The sequence below is a fragment of the Scaptodrosophila lebanonensis genome, unplaced genomic scaffold (assembly GCF_003285725.1).
Source record: "Scaptodrosophila lebanonensis strain 11010-0011.00,11010-0021.00 unplaced genomic scaffold, SlebRS2 tig00000024-arrow-pilon, whole genome shotgun sequence".
In the NCBI taxonomy this organism is placed as follows: Eukaryota; Metazoa; Arthropoda; class Insecta; order Diptera; family Drosophilidae; genus Scaptodrosophila; species Scaptodrosophila lebanonensis.
In genome coordinates, this window is record NW_022060538.1 from 22,043,645 (window position 1) to 22,064,992 (window position 21,348).

At 38.6% G+C, this 21,348-nt stretch overlaps 2 protein-coding genes across 2 annotated transcripts in view; one reads left to right on the forward strand and one right to left on the reverse strand.

The window, feature by feature from the left end:
• The window catches only part of LOC115620725 (tachykinin-like peptides receptor 99D), a 33,834-nt gene extending 23,266 nt beyond the window's left edge, over positions 1 to 10,568 (forward strand). The window contains exons 4-10 of the mRNA XM_030514105.1: positions 1,472 to 1,646; positions 2,248 to 2,460; positions 6,134 to 6,284; positions 6,462 to 6,658; positions 8,848 to 8,987; positions 9,075 to 9,140; positions 9,554 to 10,568. Coding sequence (XP_030369965.1) covers positions 1,472 to 1,646; positions 2,248 to 2,460; positions 6,134 to 6,284; positions 6,462 to 6,658; positions 8,848 to 8,987; positions 9,075 to 9,140; positions 9,554 to 9,819 — 1,208 coding nt within the window. The 3' untranslated portion in view covers positions 9,820 to 10,568. The remainder of the gene's footprint in view (positions 1 to 1,471; positions 1,647 to 2,247; positions 2,461 to 6,133; positions 6,285 to 6,461; positions 6,659 to 8,847; positions 8,988 to 9,074; positions 9,141 to 9,553) is intronic.
• Positions 10,569 to 15,855: 5,287 nt separating this feature from the next.
• LOC115620333 (protein aubergine-like) lies at positions 15,856 to 20,912 on the reverse strand. Its single transcript, XM_030513530.1, has 10 exons — positions 20,776 to 20,912; positions 20,138 to 20,284; positions 19,533 to 19,671; positions 18,979 to 19,466; positions 18,726 to 18,918; positions 18,247 to 18,374; positions 17,612 to 17,766; positions 17,154 to 17,543; positions 16,976 to 17,086; positions 15,856 to 16,915 (listed from the first exon to the last, which is right to left on the reverse strand). The coding sequence occupies exons 1-10, from the start codon at positions 20,869 to 20,871 to the stop codon at positions 16,018 to 16,020; spliced, it is 2,745 nt and encodes a 914-aa protein (XP_030369390.1). The 5' UTR covers positions 20,872 to 20,912; the 3' UTR covers positions 15,856 to 16,017.
• Positions 20,913 to 21,348: the final 436 nt, after the last annotated feature.

Genomic DNA, 21,348 nt, shown 5'->3' on the forward strand with positions numbered 1-21,348 from the left:
TGTAAACAAAGGCACAAGCATGCCATAATAATTTCGGTTCTTTTCTTTTCATTTCACGGAGCTACTTATGTTGCCGTTTCTGAGTCATTGTCTTGAAATCGTTACATGCGAAATAAATGTAAAAAGTGTGCCAAGTAATAAATGATGTCGTCTACAGCCAGACGATTTGAATGTAGGTCTGTCTGTCCACCAGTCCGGCCCTCCTTCCGTTCATCTGTGTGTCAGTCATTCACTTATGCCGCAGACGGTTGCTTTCTCGAGATCAGACATCAAGTGTTTTGTGTCGCGCTTTAATTAAGTGACGACTTGAGCCTCTTATAGCGCATATCCTTTGAGGATGGACAACCCCCCAGTGACATTATAGAACCAACTTTGCTTTATTCTTTACTAATTGTAAATGTACAAAGCATAAATAAAAGTACAACAAGTGGAAAATGATAATTTCCATGGAGCAGAGTTCAGATACTCTTGAAAATTAGGCAATCCAAGCTTTAAATAATTTGACCAACAAGCAATCTCTAATAAAAGATACCAAAAAAAATTGTGAAGAAGTAAACTAAGCTATATTCAGATTCAATTGTTTTAAATGAAAGTACATTAATTGAATAACAAATATTTGAGTCGAGTTTCAAAAGCAAAAGTTCATAGAACAGGGGTATATAGAAGGCGATTGTTTTCAAGGTAGAAATTAATTGCAAATTAAACAGCTAGCCGAAGGGCAAATAATATTCCCCCACCGGGTCGGAGGCGTTAATTAGATATTATTGTAATTTGATTAGGTTTATCCTTTTTGGGCTTTTCTAGCTTATAAGATGCTTTTTATAATATGTAAAAATATGTATTTGCTATGTCGACAGTCAATGTTTGTTGACATAAATAAATGAAAACTAAATTAAAAAATGTAATGCAAAGAAAAAAACAGCTGAACATTTGAAATTCTCGTTAACTTTCGTTTTTCTGTAGACCAACTGGGAACTTCTACCATTTTCTCTGAAGTAAGATTTTATATCTGAATTAAATTACTTTTGTGGTCTTTCCTTGAAATCGTTTATATTTCTTAAATTAGATTTCCATCTTTGTCAAAAATGTAAATATAAATGAAGTGAATTGAATTATTTTTACTGCAGCGATGGTGAGAGCATCGCGATATAAGAAAGATCACACAATAGTCGAAGTGAGGTGCCCTTCATCGTACTTTTCAGAACAATTTGAATAACACAGTGCGGCCGCTTTCTTCAGAGGAAGTGTAAGAAGACAGCTGCCGCTTTTCCCTTACCTTTTCCCCCATTTTTTTGTTGTATCTAATTAGGCAACTTTGTTGCCTTTGTGCTCGAGGGTTGCTCGGCCATTATTCTGTTTGTCTTATCACCTGTTTTACTCATTTCTGTCACTTTGATAAACAAATATACATAAGTACTTTCGCGTCATTGCACATTATTTATTTTCGGTCTCGTTTCTGTGCACCTTCCAGTGAACCTCTCAATTGCCGATGCCATGGTTTCCAGCCTGAACGTTACATTCAACTACTACTACATGCTGGACAACGACTGGCCATTTGGCGAATTCTACTGCAAAGTATCGCAATTCATCGCCATGCTGAGCATATGCGCATCGGTGTTCACCCTAATGGCCATATCAATCGACAGGTAAATAAATTGACTGTAGCACTCGCAAAGGCAAACTGCCACATACTTGTAGGTGCACTCTATACTTGTATGTATGTAGTACGTACAAACAGCTTCTGAACCCATCTAAGGTTAACACACATTGCATGCATCGCATCGCATCGCATAGCTTTGCTTTCCTTTGTTTTGAATTCTCTTGTGTTGTGTTCGTGCGTGGAGAGGGCGCTAAGTGGATCAGACTTTGTGTCTGGCTCGTGTGGAAAGCTTTTGGTCCATCCTCGCACCATGCACATGCCCAGAAGGGCCGCTGCAAGCGTCAGCTTTTTGTTTAAGCTGCACTAAAGCCATAAGGCCATTAGGACCTGAGTCCAGCTGCCCACGAAAACTCACGCCGAACCGGACACGAAATTAATTCAATTTTTTGCGGCGAGTCCAGCAGTCTGGCTAGATCTCGTAACTTGCTGGCCGAACTACTGATTGGCCTAAAGCCGAATAAACAACATATGCAGTTTCATTTTGGATAGATTTGCGTGCATCCTTGCGAATCAGTTTAAATGGCTTAGATGTCGAGCTTAGCCGCTTGTCTTTATTGAATGGATTAAAACGAAAGTACACTTTGCAGATATGTGGCAATAATGAAGCCATTGCAGCCACGAATGAGCAAGCGACGCAATCTCGCGATTGGAGCCATCATCTGGCTGGCCTCAACCGTCATCGCGTGCCCCAATCTCTTGTTCTTTCGCACCGAGGAGGTGCCAGTCGAGAACACCACGCGCATTGTTTGCTACCCAGAGTGGCCCGATGGGACAACCAACTACTCACAACAGGAATCAATGTAAGTAGCTTTAACTATATCCAATTCGAATAAAGTCTTATAACTTTAAAGCGAGATTCAGACATGCTTACGATTTTGAATTGATTTTCATAACAAACAAAAATGATTTCATCTAGAAAATCTGGAAAAAGTTGCTTGTCTTTGTCTGTTTTACTCTGTGGCCTGATTAATTCAGAGATTAACTTCTAATCTCTTTGCTTTGCTTTACCTGACACTTTGTTGATTGGCTAACAGGAAAGAAGCAATCATAAAAATAAGCCAATACGGAATACATTTTCAGTGTACAAGTTCCATAGTATATTAGACAGTTTCTGATAACTTTCTGCTTTATTCACGTGCAATAAGTCACGCCATTCCGCTTTTGGATAGACTATCCACGCCTTGCCGTCTATCAGATTATGAAGGTCCCAGCTCCGTAGTGCATGTCATAAAAGGAAAAGTCGTAACAAACGAATCGTTAGCATTAAATGTCAATACAATGCGTCGTTTCAGTCAGTGAATGGCACACTATACGGCCACACACAGAGAAATGCATTAGAAGATGGTAATCGAGATCAAATCACCCAAAATTTCATGCAAATCTCAATTTAGTTTTAATAACGTAGTAGAAAATAGTTTATGATCAACTTGAGAAACTAACTAAAGATAGCTTATAACCACTCTGATCACTAAACACTAACACATCTGGTGGACTAGATTTAATTAAAGACACCTTAGTGGTTGACATGGAAAGTAACATAATAAATAGGTAGCCCTCTTATCAGTCAAACTGCAATAGCTTTCTGGCATTTTTCGATTCATTAGATTGCTATATATCTGTTTAGTCTAGTGTCATAACGAAATTAATTGCATCTGAGTTGGATTTGTTCAAGTTTTTCATTGATCATATGCATAAGTTATTTTTTAAATGCATCGTGCATTATTTAATCCAAATTTTAATTTGTTGGCCCCCCCATTGATAAAAGTTGCCTACGCCCTTGGTATCAACTATCTAGTTAGTCCGCATTCATCTAAAACATTTTTTATTTTCATAAGAGAAAGCTGAAACGACCAGGACTGGTTCTGGGTCTTCTCTCAATTTCCTAAATTTACGATTATATTCCCTTATGCTTATGTGGCTTCAAATTCATCTGTATCAATACAACAATTACTATATATTTCCAAAGAACATGTGAATGTCTTTGGCAAAATCAGTCAATCAATCAAATATTAAGCAGCTGTTGCTTCATATATGTTGTTTTTGACATACAATTGCAACGATTTCGCTCACAGGTTTTTAATCGAAGTTAATAAAAAGGTAAAAATTGCTCGAACAAGTCCAAACCAAGTTGAAGTTGTGTCAACCTCCTTTTACGCAAGCAGCTCCTTTTGTTGTCTTTCTGCCATTGCCACTCTTAACTCACGAGTACATGCGGTGCAATAACCTTTGTGTGCCAATAAATTAAATTCCATTAAATGCTGGGTTCTTCTGAACAGGACCATGTTGTCAGCTGCACATTTTCGAAGGATAAATTGTATCAGAAGGAGAGAGATCCCATTAATCAAGCAGAGCACTCAAAAGTCCAAGGAGAACACTCACAAATCCAAGCAATTGGAACTTGAAATGACCAAGCAGTTGAATTTAAACTCTCTTTTTAAATGTTTATACTCTGATCATGAAATCTACAAGAGTTTATTAGGTTTGCGCGAGCTGAAAAATGTAACAGGCAGAAGGAGGCGTGGCAAACCCCACAAACTATATATATATTCTTGATCAACAAGACGAAAAAATTGCCGCCCTCCTCCACAATTCTCATACCAAGTACCTAAATGATTGCACTTCTAACTTTTTTTTAATTAATTGGAGTCATCTAATTTTAGTGAAATAATTATAGGAATTTAATAAATATATTTGTGAAAAAAATGCCGCCCTCCTCCGCGATTCTCATACCAAGTACCTAACTGATGACATTTCTAACATTTAAATTTTTTTAAATTAATTAGTCAGTGAATAATTATAGGAATTTAATAAATATATTTGTGAAAAAAATGCCGCCCTCCTCCGCGATTCTCATACCAAGTACCTAACTGATGACATTTCTAGCATTTAAATTTTTTTAAATTAATTAGTCAGTGAATAATTGTGGGAATTAAATAAATGCATTTGTGAAAAAAATGCCGCCCTCCTCCGCGATTCTCATACCAAGTACCTAAGTGATGACATTTCTAACATTTAAATTTTTTTGTAATTATTTAGTCAGTAAAAACATTGTGGAAATTAAATAAATGAAAATGTGATAAAATTGCCGCCCTCCTCCGCGATACTAAGTACCTAAGTGATGACATTTCTAATATTAGCATTTTTTTTTTTAATTATTTAGTCCGTGAAATAATTGTGTAAATTAATAAATGTATTTGTGAAAAAATTGCAGCCCTATGCTATTTTCATAGCAAGTACCTAAGGGATGACATTTCTAACATTTAAATTTATTTATTTATTTTTTAAACACATTTATTTAGTGGTTACTTTTTAATTTTTGAAATTTTTATGAATATTCTATGATTATGCTTTAGAGCTTCCACTTGTTATATTTTCTTCAGTTCGGTGCTGTTTTATTCACGTTCAGCTTTCAGTTAAAAAAAGTATCAGCAACATGGACAATGTGAGATTCAGTTATCCAAATAGCTATGAACATATGTACATGTACAAACAAGCATTTACGTGACACACGAAAGTAATGGGATAAAGCAATATTTTATTTGCTTGAGACTCAAACAGAGATTTGTCACCAGATGCGTCATGTTCCGCACTCCTTTTCTGCAAGTGCAAGGATTTGGATTTGCCAGAAACAGCATCGTGGCTATAAATATAATAGTACTGGTGTTTACAGCCATCATTTTGTATGGCAATTTGCGATCGAATATAACGACCGAGCAGCACGAATCCTTTTTGACATGCAAGAGTGTTAAATTTAAATATAACTGTGGGTGTTGGTTGGCGCACAAACTGCTGTAAAATAAAACTATACCTCATTCATGTGCCGATGACGATGACGATGGCGATGCATGACAGAGATTATTAGTAATTTGAGTTCAATTAAACAGACAATTGCAGAAGACTGATAGGTGTTGATTAAAGCTAGCCTCAATATTGATCTGATTTATTGCAGCAACATACAATAAGAAACATAAAAAGTGTTATACACAAATATTTCAAAATCATTGTTAGAACAGGTTTATAGGTTTTACTATAGTTCTCAACAATGCAAAAAAAACCAATTATTTAAAAATATCTGAAAAAAAAATATGTCGAAGAATAATTAATTAAGTAAATGTCTTTGAATTGCGCGCCCATTTTAATGACGTGTGGGTGTGATCGTGGTATCAACCCTGTGTGCGCGAGATGCGGTTCATGGGAACTGGATCGAGTGTGGTTCTGTGTGTGTTGCTTTGGGAGTTAGTGTGTATAAGAGAAGCAACGAGAGAAGACATCAGAAATTCGCTACGCTCGGTAAAGTAATGCAATGTCTGAACATAATTCCTTAATTCCCCGACATATACATACAAGTATGTATATCAAGACAGACTACATAGATAGTAGGCAATCACTGAACTGAGCTTTTCGGCTACTAAAACTTCTAGACACCACTCAATAATTTTCTCATCATCGTTTATACTGTTTTTCTTCTATTAGCTACAACATACTCATCATTTTACTCACCTACTTTCTGCCCATCATCTCAATGACCGCCACCTATTCACGCGTTGGCATTGAGCTGTGGGGTTCGAAGACCATTGGCGAGTACACGCCCCGACAAGTGGAGAATGTGAGAAGCAAGCGGCGGGTAAGCAACAAACACTCACACACACACACACACACACACACACACTCAGAATGCGCCCAACACTATGCTACAGATTTTGCAAATTTTGTATGTTGAGAGAATTTATTTTATGCATCCCCATTAAGGTTACGCTACAAGTTGCCCGCGACTTATGCTGAATTTTAATTTTCTGGTCAGGTGGTCAAAATGATGATTGTGGTCGTGCTGATATTCGGCGTCTGTTGGCTGCCTTTCCACACCTACTTCATTGTAACATCCTGTTATCCGGACATTACGAAAGCGCCCTTCATACAGGAGGTGTATCTGGTTATCTATTGGCTGGCCATGAGCAACTCCATGTATAATCCGATTATATACTGTTGGATGAATTCACGGTAAGTGCAAACTCAAAAAAAAATTGCTAATATTGCAGAGCTCCAGGCTCTTATGGCATACTAGAGCTGTGCGGAACTGCGTGCGAAATGAAATCAATCTGGGACTGTGTCGGTTTCATAAAAAATGTGGCCGTCGATAAAACTCGAAATTATGAATACCACGACTACCTCAGGCGCCAAGATTAATCCACATTTAATTTAAATATTTTGTTCGCTTCTTTAATATCAAGAAAAATGCATTATTGATTATATACTTATATAAAGAGCCTTGTCTTATCTGAATTAGAGCTGTGAAACATACACAATATATTTGTAATTTAAAAAATTGAATTTTTAAAGTCTAGTACACAGATTTTGTGAACAATTTTAGCATTATTATGGCCAATTGACAGGCAGAGCGTCGTTAGCCAATCAAGTAGACGAAGCGCATTAAGTCCCTTTTTATGCTATAATGCCGCGAAGTAGGTCACTATAAGATTGTTCGAAATTAAATAGTAGTTTGAAAAAATTCTCACATCTCGTGAAGGTAAAGATGAACACTTAAGTGAATTTCTTCTCACGCGCACAGCTCTATTACAGACTCGTATGTCTGTTCCCTTCACACCCCAGACGAGTGGTGGTATGTCGTTTTGGCCACAATTAGTATTGAACGTCAGTGCATCGCCGATCTTTAAGAGCTTCAAGCGCCACTTGCTCCACACAGTAGATTAGTCAGTTAGCTTCAGTTTGTTTGTGGCAGGAAATGAGTTCGTCGTCTTCATTTGGCTCGTGCGCCAGCATTCGAGTAACTTGATGAATATATGTATGTATGTCGGTTAGTGGCAGTAGATGCACACACACAGTATCTCAAATTGACTGTTTTATGCATTCGTGTGAGTGTGCCACATCCGTTAACGGAAAAACGTAACTGATTGCAATTAATTTCGCTCAGTCAGCGTGCCATTGACTGCAGTCGTTCACGTCTGGGCCGAACGGAACGGAGCGCCGACACGGATGGGGAGAGGTAGGCGGAGTCGTAGTCGTAAGTCGCGTTCTGAACTACGTGCAGGAAACTTCAACGCAACAGTAGAGCCAGCCCGACAATAAAATGCCCTGTGCACAAACCCAAAAAAAAAAAAAAATTAAAGTATATTTCAAAAAACTTAATTTTCAAACATTTAATTAATTATCATCATAATCACTAACTATACTTACATTTGAAATCAAAAATTCCAATAATTACGGGAGTTATGGAAAATCATTAATAGCGGGGGAGTGGGTGGGTGTATTAGAAAAAAAGAACAAACTCGATCTGCCTAGGGCTTATGGGAACCTCGATACCAAGTTTGGTTATCTTAGCTCTTATACTTGCTGAGATCCTTGCGCTCATACAGACAGACGGACGGACGGACGGACAGGCGGGCATGGTTATATCGGCTCGTCTTGTCATACTGATAAATTTTTGATCAGCCACGCCTTCTTCTGTGTGTTACATACATTCGCACTAAGCCGGTATACCCTTTGGGTACAGGGTATATAAATATAAATAGGAACAAAAACACGAATATAAATCAATTGGATGTAAGAATCATTAATTTATCAAACATTACCAGCTCGTTGGCTCATCAAAAATTCCATTATTTCCGCTGGAGGAAAATTTGTTCTACTTTCGGGAATTCAACATATACATTCATTCGTAAGTGTTGAATTGAAAGTCTTTAAATGTTACAAAGTACTAAGAAGTCAAAAAGAATCACATATGTACAAGTATATTCAACATTCATAGCGAGTATTCATAAAGAGTATTCGTTTTTATGAGTAAATCATTATTGAGTATATCCAATGTGATTTGTTCTTTATTAATTAAACTACGCATAGTCGTTCCCTCGAAATTTTCTGCATTTTGTACCTGATGTACTGAAGTTTTCATCATTAAGGTGAGAGTTTCATCATAAATTGAATATCACGAAGGTAATGGCCAAGACGAGAGCGAATCAACAACTAACGCAATTGTCATTTAAATGTAAGCATTGCCAGTGGAATTGGCCAAGTGTTTTAAATCAAATAATTAGATTGACTAGGTTTCTATCTTTAAACTTTTGTATTGTATTTTGCCACGCTCCTCGACTAGCATTAATTATTGCTTTCAATTTTGCCAACTGCTGGCATGGACAGCTTCTATTTAGTGCGGTTTTCTTTGTATATTACAGTTTTCGCTTCGGCTTCAAGATGTTCTTCCGCTGGTGCCCCTTCGTACACATTGGGTCCGAGTCATTAAATCGGCGCGACAACCTTACCTCGCGCTACTCCTGCTCCGGCTCCCCCGATCACAATCGCATCAAACGGAATGGTAAGCACTGGGGCTGACAAATGCGGGAACCGCGGAGCTAATGGGTTTTCTTTTTGTGCTTCCACTTTCCATTTTACTGGCAAGCAGACACGCAAAAGTCGATTCTCTATACCTGCCCCACCTCCCCGAAATCTCATCGAGTCTCACACTGCGGTAAGTTGCAACACGTGACATTTCATTTGTCATCCCAACTACTTTTAATAAACCAGTATTCTAAACAATTATTCGTGGTTATTATTGGTTGAGAGAGATTCTCTGTAGAGAGCTTTATCTCAGCTGCAAAGAAACTAAATAAGAGTTTGCGAGACCGCTTCAATACATAATTATACACCTTTAAGTTATCATTCTCAATTGAGTTAGGAAGCTTGATACCCATGACAAATGTTGTTGGATAGTGCTCAGGTGTTTCTGCTGCAAAATTATACTATAATTTGTGGCACTTTTAAAGACAGGGAGTCTTTACAATATTCAAATAGTAATTGTTAAATTATTTATTACAAGTATATTATTGCATGTAAGATCCAACTCGAAGAAATTATACATTTTCTTAAACACAATCTTTGTAGGTGTGCTGCGAAGCTCTACACTGCGCTGTTCTTCAGCGACCAGCCAGCAGGAGGCTCTGCAGCGGCATTCCACGCCAGTTGAGCACTTCAGCGGCGGTGCTGGTGGCGGTGGCGGTTCCAGCCACAAGTCAACATATCAGCATGAGATGCAGGGCCTTGGAAGTGGCAGCAGCGGCCACAGAGGCAAGCAGCAGCGCTGGTGCAGCAGCGTAACCAACGGTCTGTCTGCTGCAACGGAATCTCGCACCACACAACTGATGTCCTGACAGGTGGGGGGAGCGTCGTCGCAGCCGCCGCCTCATGTGGGGGGTGCAGAGCTGAGCGGCGCCGCTGTGGAAATTGTCTGCACTCCGCCCCACAACAACAATTATCGGCGCATCAACAATGGCGACTCGGCCACCACAAATCCAGCATTTGCCGCAGATGACAAAACCTGGCTCTAGGCTAACCACTTGCCGACGGCGCAGGTCTCGAATTTATTTATAGGCCTCATTCAAAACTCAAACCGTTTAATGGGTTTGTAGGATAAGGTTTTATCTGTCAACCAGAAATACACATAAATGTAAACAAACCCACTAGTTAAATAACACTTCGAAGCAACTCATTCCTTCGGTTTCCTGCATTCGCAGCTCGAGACCACTTACAATACAATACTCGTACATTATGGTGATGTTAGGCCAGATCTTTGATCAAAGTAAATGCCAACTCGTTTTGAACAATACTCAGTACAGGACAGATCAAAATCTGACTATATATTGAGAAAGTAATGTTTCGGTTTGATTACAGATTACAATTTACAACTCAATAAAGGCAATGTACAATATAGATTTTTTAGTAAAAGACGTTCAGTAGACGTACTCTAAAAATATCATTTTCTATTTCTCTCACTCCCTTACTTCCTCTATCCCCATCTCTGTCTTGGTCTTTTATTGTATTAACTACTTAACTATCGTTTGAATGGCTTTCCACCCGCATAAGGCTTTCGTCGCGATTAATCATTTGATGCATTTTTTGTCTGACCGGAAAAAAGGACATATAAACATTTATGTAGTCCTGATCCAGATTCCGAATTTTGACCATTTTTGCGCACTTCGGAAAACGATTGAGTGAGTCGGTTGTAACTGCATTGCCAAATATTCCGACATGGTTCTAATAGCTCTTTCTTCAGTCCTATCACTCAGTCATTGATCAGGATGTGGAAATTGGCATAATTTGGTGGGATAGAGTAACGAGAACTGGCTCTACTATTTACATAAACGTGAGGGTAGTCCCAAAAGTGCCGCGATAATAAAGGGTCCCGAATTTCATATGCATATTAATGATTATATAGTCTCATTATGACATATACTCTTCAATAGGAACTATCGGCTCTAAAAACACTCTTGGTATTTCAAAGCCCTTTCCAATAAATGCAGTCAAAACCGTACGAACGAACATCTTAGAGCTTTCAACCCACTTCTCGGACTGTCCCTTTACTATATGTATATGGTAGAGACAATTGAAAAATGGTTGGAAATCATAGCTTCTATAGTTCTATGTATGGAGCTGTAATCAAACGAATTGTAGTAACCATTTCGAGACCGTAAAAAGTGAAATAAATCAGCTGAACCACTACTATTTATAAATATACATTACCGAGCAGCAGAAAACCAAGCACACGATTGTACATAAATGCTAGGCACCCCTTACATATGTATTTACATATATGTAGGCAGTATATATATCTATGTGTATGGAATTATGTAACTTATGTAACACTGCAGACAAACACCTTAAGATTTTAAGCAAATGAAGACTTCTGTAATGTATCTCTGTATATCTATTAACGCCCATCTATAGCTGTATATACTTATATTGTTTGTATTTAGCTTCCATAACACTTCACACATCCCTCCCCCCCACACTCTTCTAGGCTTAGCTCTGTAAATACTCGCATACCGTACATTTCGAATAAAGTGTGTTACTCAACAGCCATAAAATGGTGGAAACAGGTGCACTTCATTCAAATTCGAAACAGTGTCAGCAACAGATTGATGAAATCCCCAGTCCATTAACTCTACTGCTCGCTAGACTCGTGCAGCGGGCAACCTCAACGCCTAGGGTAAGTAATCGTGCACTGCTCAAAAGTCCAATTGGAATTGGAAGCTCGTATTGTCTCCAGATTTTTAATTTTCGGACCTTCAGATTTTCGTGCGACGCGAGGGAAGCGATTGTCAGTAAATGAAAGATTAGTAACCGAAACAAATTATCAATTATTTATATGATTCGACAAAAGAAATACTATTTTCACAATATTTCAAACGAAATCAAATCTCAAAAATCGAAAGCTTTAAAGCTAAAAGAAAAACGACTGCAAGATATTCGTGCTTGGCGCACGATTTCCGGCTTGGCTATCAAAGGTCTGATTTTTTCTCTAGGTGTACAAGTACTTGGTCGCCGATTCTCTTTCCGTTGGCACAACTAACGAAGCCTTGAGGCATCTTTGTGTGCAGAAACGAAGAAAAATTGTATGTAAATATTAATAATCTGGCAGCCCGTCATCCTGGCCTGATGCCTCTGCCCTAGGGCTGTTGCAAATCCTGAAAATGCGAAGCGAAGCAAATCGGCGACAAGCCTCTAAGATACATGTGGAAGCCAAAGCCAACACACGCCCCCATCCATGCCCCCTTGAGCCTTTTTCTTAAGAGTTGTGTGTGTGTGTCATGTCTTCTCTTGTTAGTGTATCAATTTTTTATAAGTAACCATTTTGGAGAAAATTGCATTTGGCTTTATTTACTTATTTTATGAGTATGTCTGTCTGTCAACATCTACATATACATACACACATACATAAAGATATAGATATATACATATTCATATCTGTGTTGCCGTTTTTGGCAGCGCCGTGCGTTCGCCCCCCAAATCGCCGCAGGCCTATGCTAGCAATATTTGCATAGATGTGCCCATATACATACGTATGTATATATATGCTGCATATATCCTTCATGCGAGCACACTGGCTTGACAAACTGGTAGATAGATGTAAGTGTGTCTGTAAATATTTACTATCCATGCCTTTTTGATTTTATGAGCTTGTTTTTTGGAGGAAGTACTCCAAGTACTCGAAGTACTGCAAATGTAGAGGCACTGGTCTGCATGTGTCGAGTCTGCTCTCAGAGGTGCACACTCTGTATTATATATGTATGTATGTATGTTCAAGCAAATATTTGAGTTTAATTGCACTTCAAGTATTTCGCATTAGTACTGATTATAATTCAATGGCTAAACTTCGAATAACATTCAAAAGGAACACTCTTAATGTAGATATGTGAGTATGTAATTTTCAAGGCAATTTTCAGTGAATTACAAATGGCAACATGCAAATGATTTTTGCAGCAAACAAATCAGAACAACTTAATTGACATCAACAGAGCATGGGATGCTTAAAGGGATTGAACACTTATTAGATCTTCTGTAATTCGAGTATGGATTGCCAGGCGGGGCTAGTTAGTTAATTAAGCAGTCTATTAGTAGACATTTCGATACAAAAATACCGTTTTCTTTGCACCAGAAAAGCCACACTTTAGTGTTGACTATTGTTTACGCGGCAGCGCGCTGTTAACTACAGCCGAGGCTAGAAACTGCAGCAGCAGCAGCAGCCATAGCTAACAGCTGTAAGCGGTCTGTTAGTTAACAGAGCGCTGCCCTCTCTGTCTACTATTCTATATTTTCAAAGAGATTCGTTTTTATATATTGCACAAAGGACAAATCGAAATTTTATTTGATTTAGGGCACGAATCAAAATAAGTACGTTGATAAAAGGGAAAAAATACACACGATTCATGTTATAATAAAAAAATGTTCAAACAGAGGGTGCGCTGACACCTTTACACCTATCAATAAGTGTAGACTTTAAGCCTTCAGGTATTCAGAACTGCACGCTTGTCAGTCGATTATTTTTTTTTTTTTTTTGCTCTTGTGTGGGAGATGTGTGAAGCTTCTCTGTTTTCCCTGCTATAAAAATATTCAGCATTAATACAAATGAACAATTAAAATGGGTCTGTAGCCAAAGTGTGCGAATGTATGTACATATGTAACACACAGAAGAAGGCGTGCCACACCACTAAGACAGCTAAGTACTCTCGTATATAGTATATTCTTGATCACCATGACAGGACGATTCGATTTAGCCCTCTCTGTACGTCCGTCCGTGTAAGCACGTAGATCTCAGATAATAGGTATGAGAGCTACAGACACAACATTTGACACACAGATGCCTAAAATGTTCAAGTGTATTTCAAAGCAAGTGTTGTTGCTGCTGCTTTGGCTCAACTTTGTAGTGCTCACATACTCACACACACATTCCAGTTTAAAATTGCATTCATTCACCATTTACGTTCTAATTTCTTCAAATAGAGTATTTTAAAGTTCGGGCTTTAGCAGACGTGTTTCGCTTAATCAAAGCTCTCATTCACAGAAGCATTGTTTGTTTATTTTTTTTGTTTTATATATCATTGTTTTTATGGCCGCTGTTTATCAGCTGGTGGTTATAGACAATGGCTTGGTACAAAAACTGACAGAAACAGGCAAATCCCACGAATGACAATGGTCGATCCATACTTTTCATATACATACCATATGTATGTTAAGCACTTTGCCTATATAGAATACCTTCAATAAATTTTGTGTATCATTAAATTGGATGGCGGAATGGTCGTTTCTTTATCGACAATTATCGAAATAAGCAAGAATGCTTCCTGCTTCTTTAACGCCTGGCTGTTTGCTCAGTTTTTTGTACAGTACAAAACCGTATATAAAGTGTATAGTATTTGGTATGTATGTATGTTTTTTTTACAGTTATTAACATTTGTTTTATTAACAGATCTGGACAAAGTGAGCAATCAATTTTCAAATAGAATAAATTGAAACGAAAGTTTTGATGAATCTTCTACTTATCTTACTACAATACATTACCATCGACCCGACCTTTTTTCCCCGAACTGAGCTATTAGTTTGTTTTAACTTCGTTCAATCAATTTCAGGCGATTGCCTACAAGAAAACAAATATTTGGCCCCAATGACTTTTGTGTACATGTTTGTATGTTTGTACTATAAAATAGTTCTCAAAATCAAACATTTGTACCCACACACTACGAATACATTTTCAGTTTCCACTGCATACTTTTGAGCGCAAATGTGAAAAATATACAATTAGTGTGTTCGCTTTAAAGTGGAAATGGAAATACCAATTTGTAAACAAACAACTGAGCGAACAACCACACTACTACTACCAAAATCAGTTTTGTAATCCTCTATAAATTGCAAACAATACCGGAACTTTTGGACAACTAACAGCCCACACACATTTTAATAGAGATGTGTGTGTGTGTGTGTGTATTCGACCAAAATAAACGCATATTAAAGGAGCCAACTTGTGCGGGCATAATTTGATATTTGCAGGTATGCACAGAAATGGTTGCTGTGGCCATGGAGGGGCTGTGGCGATGCGCTCCAATAATTGAATCTGTTCGGTGGGATGCACATGTTCGCGAGGCCGTTGCAGTAGCGATGCCAACGGGCGTGGCCCAACCACCACTAAAATTATATTTAAAGCGGCAGAAGAAAAATGCGAAGTATATGCGGCGGCTTTTGCGGGCGACAAACAAATTTCACGAGCAAGGCATTTACTTGTTTTAGTTGTTGTTTGCGTTGGTATTGGTGGTATCGGGCCTTAATGCAGCATCTTAACTCAATTGATTGCAAATGGGTATTTGTGCGCCTTCACATCGTTTTATTGTTGGCTTGCGGCTGGCCTAAGCTAAAATCAATTTCATTATGTTGAGTCCTGTGGCATTGGCATGCATGTGCAATGTACCGGGGTAGCGCGGGCGGGCTTTGAGAGCCTTGACACGTTGCGTTAACCGGAAATGTCGAAGAGGTTGCACTTGGATTCTGTATTTCAGTTTTGTTTGCAGCAATGCTTATAAAGCCTTTCTTTTTCTTGTCATTTTCGTTAAAAATAAATTACGTCATAAGTCAATAAGAATATCTGTACTTAAAAATGTGGAAATAAAAAAGAACTCGCGTAGTCTGGGGATAACGAGAGGACCCAGCCGTTGTCAAAAACTTTGCTATATGGATTCTTTCGTCATGCTTGTGTTTGTGAATATATGTTTATACTTTGTGGCACCCTTTTAACCGATCTAATTCAAATAAAATAAAATCTTTTGAATAAGTAAGTAATTTTATTATTATATGTTTTTTGACAGATTAAAAAAGTACGTAAACGTATCACAATTTAATTTTAAAGTTTTTATGTCATGGATGTTTTTCCTTTTTATTATTATGGTTTGAATGGATAAACATAATCAAATTTTTGTATGTATAATATTATAATAATCAGCTTCATTGGCACTATTTATTCATTGGTCAAAATAAATTCCATGATTGTGCGAAGTCTTTATGTACGTGTTGGTCCAACGCTTCTATAGGAAGTACAGCTGGTTCTCTAAGCCGGGCGAAGGAGCAAGATTAATGCTTTCGGCGACGAGAAATGCCAGCTTGTGTGCATACTGGCAGACAGATGGTACTCTACAAGCTCCCGAGAAATTATAGTACAAGTGTGTCATTTTGTAGGACAGCATTTGCAACTTGTCGGGTGAAAGTCCCATATTGTCATGAATAATGCTATAGTGCGTTGGTGATACGGTGCCTTGGCGCACGGACTGCGACACCAGGAAGAAATCGTAGCGCTCTGGAAGGGTTATAATGTCATCTACAATAGTGCCTGGAGGAGGGTTGAGGTTGTTCACAAAATATCGAGTATTGATTCTCTTAGATACGATCATAAACGCCAGGCGGCAACCTTCCGGCTTGCCGGCTGACCTGTAAATCTCGTCCAGTTTGGTCTTCAGCAGTTTCACTTCGATGTTGGCAACCTGATGGATTTGGCCATCACCAACGCCATCGCGGTAGAAGAGAATGCGTTCCGGCAACAAACCGTGGTGTTCCCGGTATGCCTTTAAAGCCAGTGTCATGTTCAGAGCCATCTGATCCGACAACTCCTGACCCTTCACATGCTCAGTAACCGCCGAAAAGTAACGTCCTGAGGTCTTCATATCCATGGTGGTCACGAGGGCGCCATACGACTTGTTTTTCCTCGTTGAATGGCAGACATCGAAGCCGGCAGTCATTAGGCCGTTCAGCGGCAAGTCGATCATCCACGGGGTTCCCATCAATTTTGCGTTCATTTGAATTACGACTTTAGTGGCGATTGACATGAGCCCGCCTCTTTTCTCTTGGCGTGGGGCAATAACTTTCAAGGTGACTACTTGTGATGGCACCGGACGATCCACACAAGTCCGTCTTTTAATGGAGGCATACCTACGGAATAGAAATCAGTTGGCAACAAACAACAAATTTGAATGTGAAATTGGTTCATACCTTTGCTCGTTGCTGGTCTTCAGCACTACCATCACAATCTGAGGGTCCGCCGATGTAGCTCTATCGAGTGCCTGGGTATACGACTCATTACAATCTGCCCATGCCTCTTCGCTGCAAATATTAAAGAACGCCAAACTGAAAACTGTGAAGGTATGCTGCCTTTAATCTCGATACGTACTAAAAAGGTTCGCGGATTGACATTTTCATGCCGCTACCTGCACGAATGCAATAATTCACGAACTCTTTGGTTTCGCCAATATTCCGTCTTGGTGTTACAACCGCCCAACGCGTAATGTCGACGTGTCTATACATCATGTTGTTGCGGAACTCGCCAGTCCAATCAGCGCGATTATCGCAAGTGTATTGCTTATTGTTGCCTAACAAAATTATCTCTGGGTGCAGAACGCGAGCGGGTATCTCCACCAGTTTCTTGTCTAGACTTAAGTCCCACGATGTCAAAACTTCAAGACTCTGCGGCGATGCCTCCAAGCGGTTATTGAATTGAAGCAGGCGCTCAATGCGACGCCCAGGTGGCAATCGGGTATGTTCGCTCATTGCTTTCATCAACCTGTCGGGTAAAACAAGCACACATTTATAAGAGGGGGCTGATAATGGGTTCGGACCAATTCTTCAAACCTGAAATTAGACCGCATTGCATCGTTCATGCCAGTAGCCCGTGCCAGCTCTGGGATCAACATAATAGGTTGGTCCAATCCTCCCCGTATGTTCTTATCGGTGGGACGAGACACAAGAAGCGGTTGTTCATAGTGGCGTATGGTGATGTTATAGCGCTGCAAAAGATGCTCTTTGTGTATTTGTGTAAACTTACAGGACAAATATATGAAGAACTACTTAAGAGCTGTTTCATACCTTATCTATGGCGACTCTAGGTATTGGAGTAGAAAATCTAGAGTCGGGGGCTCCAACTTTGAGGTACTCTGTACCTTTGTGTGTAATTACAAAATTGGACAATTTTACAAAATTAATAGAAGAAAAGTAAGTCTAAACTTGACATACGGATGACATACGGATGTGGGGGGAAGATATTTTGAAATACACTTGCAGCTGTAGGGTCTGCCACGGCTCCTTCTGCCTGTTACATTTTTCACTTTGCACAAAGCTAAAGCACTCTTTTAACTGTCAGGTACAGAGTATAATACCTTTTCAACAAAACTATTACTATATAGTATGTATAAGTGGTATCCTTTTTTGGGAGGGACCCCAGGTAACCAAAACAGAGTGAGTATATAGAGGCGCAATGAATTCGTTACCTTTTTATAATACTGAACATATGAAATATCTCCTTCCTTACTGGAGAACGTGGACAATGGAGTGGCACCGTATTCCACATCGTCTACACGATACGTCTTATTATTGTAGTCCGTCAGCACCACCATTCCTGTGATGAATGTGATAAAATGAAAAGTTACATGAATTTTCTTTTGAAATTTAAGCGTGAGAAATTGTGAATTATTGACTGCAAATCAAAAGACCAAGTCGGTACGTCATAAATGCATGTACTGATCTATCCACAAGTTTTCTTTAAATTTAAATTTAAATAAAAAGACCCTAGCACCAATCTTAAGCAAGAGTAGGCAATATTGGGGAAAGTTGGGGAAGTATCTCAGCTGGCGGAGCACGCATATGATATTTTACAAGTAATTATTACCCGAAAGGGATAGGTTGGCGAAATTTGGAAAACCATACATTAGTCACTTCCTCAGGTATATCAACGTATTTAAACACTCACCACATACTTCATCACGAAAAAGCTGTTTATGATCTTCGCAAGTGCACGATAAATTCGAATATATGTCGTACAATGACTCAGTTCTCATTACTTTATGAACGATTTCAGTGCACAATAGAATGTCAGTTTCGTGCTGACGAATAGAAGTTTGAAAACCAGGCCAAATCTCCACGTTGTAGTTATCCAATTTAAACTTTAAGTACAAAAATATAAATTAGCGCGACTCGAACGGAAACTGATATCCCCAGCTTACCTTTGTCAAAGGGTCGAAAAAGTTGCGCGTTATAAGTTCTAGCTTCAATCCCTCCATAGCCCGACGAAGAATCAAATTCAGGATTTGGAACTGCTGAGCATCGGCCTTTTCAACAGCGCCAACTTTCTTGATTTTAATCTGGATATGTTCGAGGGCTCGATTTGTTGTCACAAACTCCAGGGCATAAACATTGTTCGGATCGCATCTAAACTCCCTGGTGCAGAACAGAATACTTCCGTCATAAATGTAACCACCTAGCTTGGTGCGATGCTCGTTCAAATAGGCGCGACGCAAGCGTGTGTTATCAATGTCCGGGATAAAATCAACGTGGTATTTGAAAATAGTCCATTCAGGGCGCTTCATGACCTTAAAGTAATTGGCTTGCACCGTTATTTTAGAGCCAGAAGTGCCCGATTTATTTCCAAATCCTCCGCCGATTTCAGTAATTACCCGATGGCCACGTACGAAGCCGTGATCACCTGCAACTACTGTTCAAAAGAGAAGAAACACTGGGTTTTAAATCACGCCAGGAAAGAAATATCAACACAACTCGCCTTCAGAGCGCTCAGGCTCAGGTGCACGAGCTGGCGCATTTTTTGAACAGCATGAACCCTGAGAATTTTCAGTCCAACTTGTTTCTTTGCGATCTGAAATAGTTTCTCGCACGCTCTCCTCAGATGGAGAGCCTAGTCCCTATAAATAAAATTCCCAAAGTAAATTGAATTGTTATAAAGTAAACTAAAAATAAGAGCGCCATTTTATTTTCCGTTTTTTTAGGCACCTCTTCACAGCTGTTACTATTCAGACTCTAAAAAATGTTATTTTTCAAATCATACGAAAAAATAATGCCAAAAAAAAAGATTACAAACATATATGTACTATACTTTAACCAATCCATTTTTATTTCTAAATTATTTGTCATTTGAGGACCGCCATTTTGCTTTCGGTTTTCACAACTGTCACTATTCGGGTACAACAAAAATTCGTATTTCCAAATCATGCGTAAATTTTAAGCAAAAAAAGTAAAACGACAAAAAATAGATGTTGACAACACGCCGTTCTACATTGACATTTAATGTAAGTTACGGTTTATGGAGCTGGCCAATTTACACTTTAAGCAATCTTTTTTAATTTCTAAATAAATTGCTGAGATTCTTACCAATTGACTGGAAGGGGCACTATAGCCTTCCAGCAGTTTCCTTATTCCGCGACCGCGACCACGGCCACGCACATTTTCACTCAAATTTATTTCTTGGCGATCTGAAATAGTTCCTCGCACGCTCTCCGCAGATTGAGAGCATAGTCCCTGCATAAAAAACACACAAAGTTATAAAAATTGTTATAAAGTAAATTTATAATAAGAGCGCCATTTTATTTGCGTTATTTGAGGCACCTCCTCATAGCTGTTACTATTCAGACTCTAAAAGATGTGATTTTTCAAATCATACAAGTTATGCAAAAAAAAATTACGAACATGCACGTTTATCCATTTTTATTTCCTAAATTTTTTGTCATTCATAATTTGTGCCGTTAAAAATTGGAGCTTTCGTGTAAGGGCATGACTGTGAACGGAAAAAAATTGAAAATTTTGCAATTCATGTACATGCATGTGTCTCTCATTTGAGGAGCGCCACTTTGTTTTCGGGTTTCACAACTGTACACTACTTGTATTCAGGTACAAAAAAATTTGTATTGCCACGTCATTTGAAAATTGTACTCAAAAAAAGTCAAATGCTTACCAATTTTCACTTTAACCAAACTATTTTAATACCTAAATAAATTGCTGAAGATGCTTACCAATTGACTGGAAAGGGCACTATTGCCTTCCAGTAGTTTCCTTATTCCGCGACCGCGGCCACGCGAAAGCCCTAAATTAATTGGTATATTTTCCATTTTGTCCAAAAATTGTTCATCAATTTTGATAATGACACTGCACGTTCGCACTTCACAATGCCTAAAATATAAATGACAAGAGGTCCCGATACTGACTAGCCGAGTACTTGCAATACTGCATCTGATTTTCCACCTGTCAGTCGTACACTGTTGTCTTTATGTCTTTATGTAGATGACACTATTTTTTAATATATGCCAATTGGTATTTTTGAAAGTGATTATTTGAAACATGTACATGATCTGCGGGAATACTGCTAACATCAAAAATAAATAAAATCAGATAGTTTTTTAAATCAATAATAAATAAATACATCACTTTATTTATATTGAAAACCGTTAAATCAAGGCAACTATTATTACTTGATGTTTGGTCACACTTGTTTTTTGTCCTTTTTGCTATGTGCTATGTATGTATACTAGGGATGTAAGTCGAAGGGAAAACATCGATGTTGATGTACATCGATGTCTCTTTATAAA

What these genes read in the sequence shown, in the direction of transcription:
- LOC115620333 (XM_030513530.1), bottom strand. Translation starts at nt 20,871, where the DNA reads ATGGAAAATATACCAATTAATTTAGGGCTTTCGCGTGGCCGCGGTCGC. An exon ending in GTGCCCCTTCCAGTCAATTG is followed by an intron (nt 19,672 to 20,137) that starts GTAAGAATCTCA and finishes TTTTATTTATAG; the next exon opens with GGACTAGGCTCTCCATCTGA. An exon ending in TGAGCCTGAGCGCTCTGAAG is followed by an intron (nt 19,467 to 19,532) that starts GCGAGTTGTGTT and finishes TCTTTTGAACAG; the next exon opens with TAGTTGCAGGTGATCACGGC.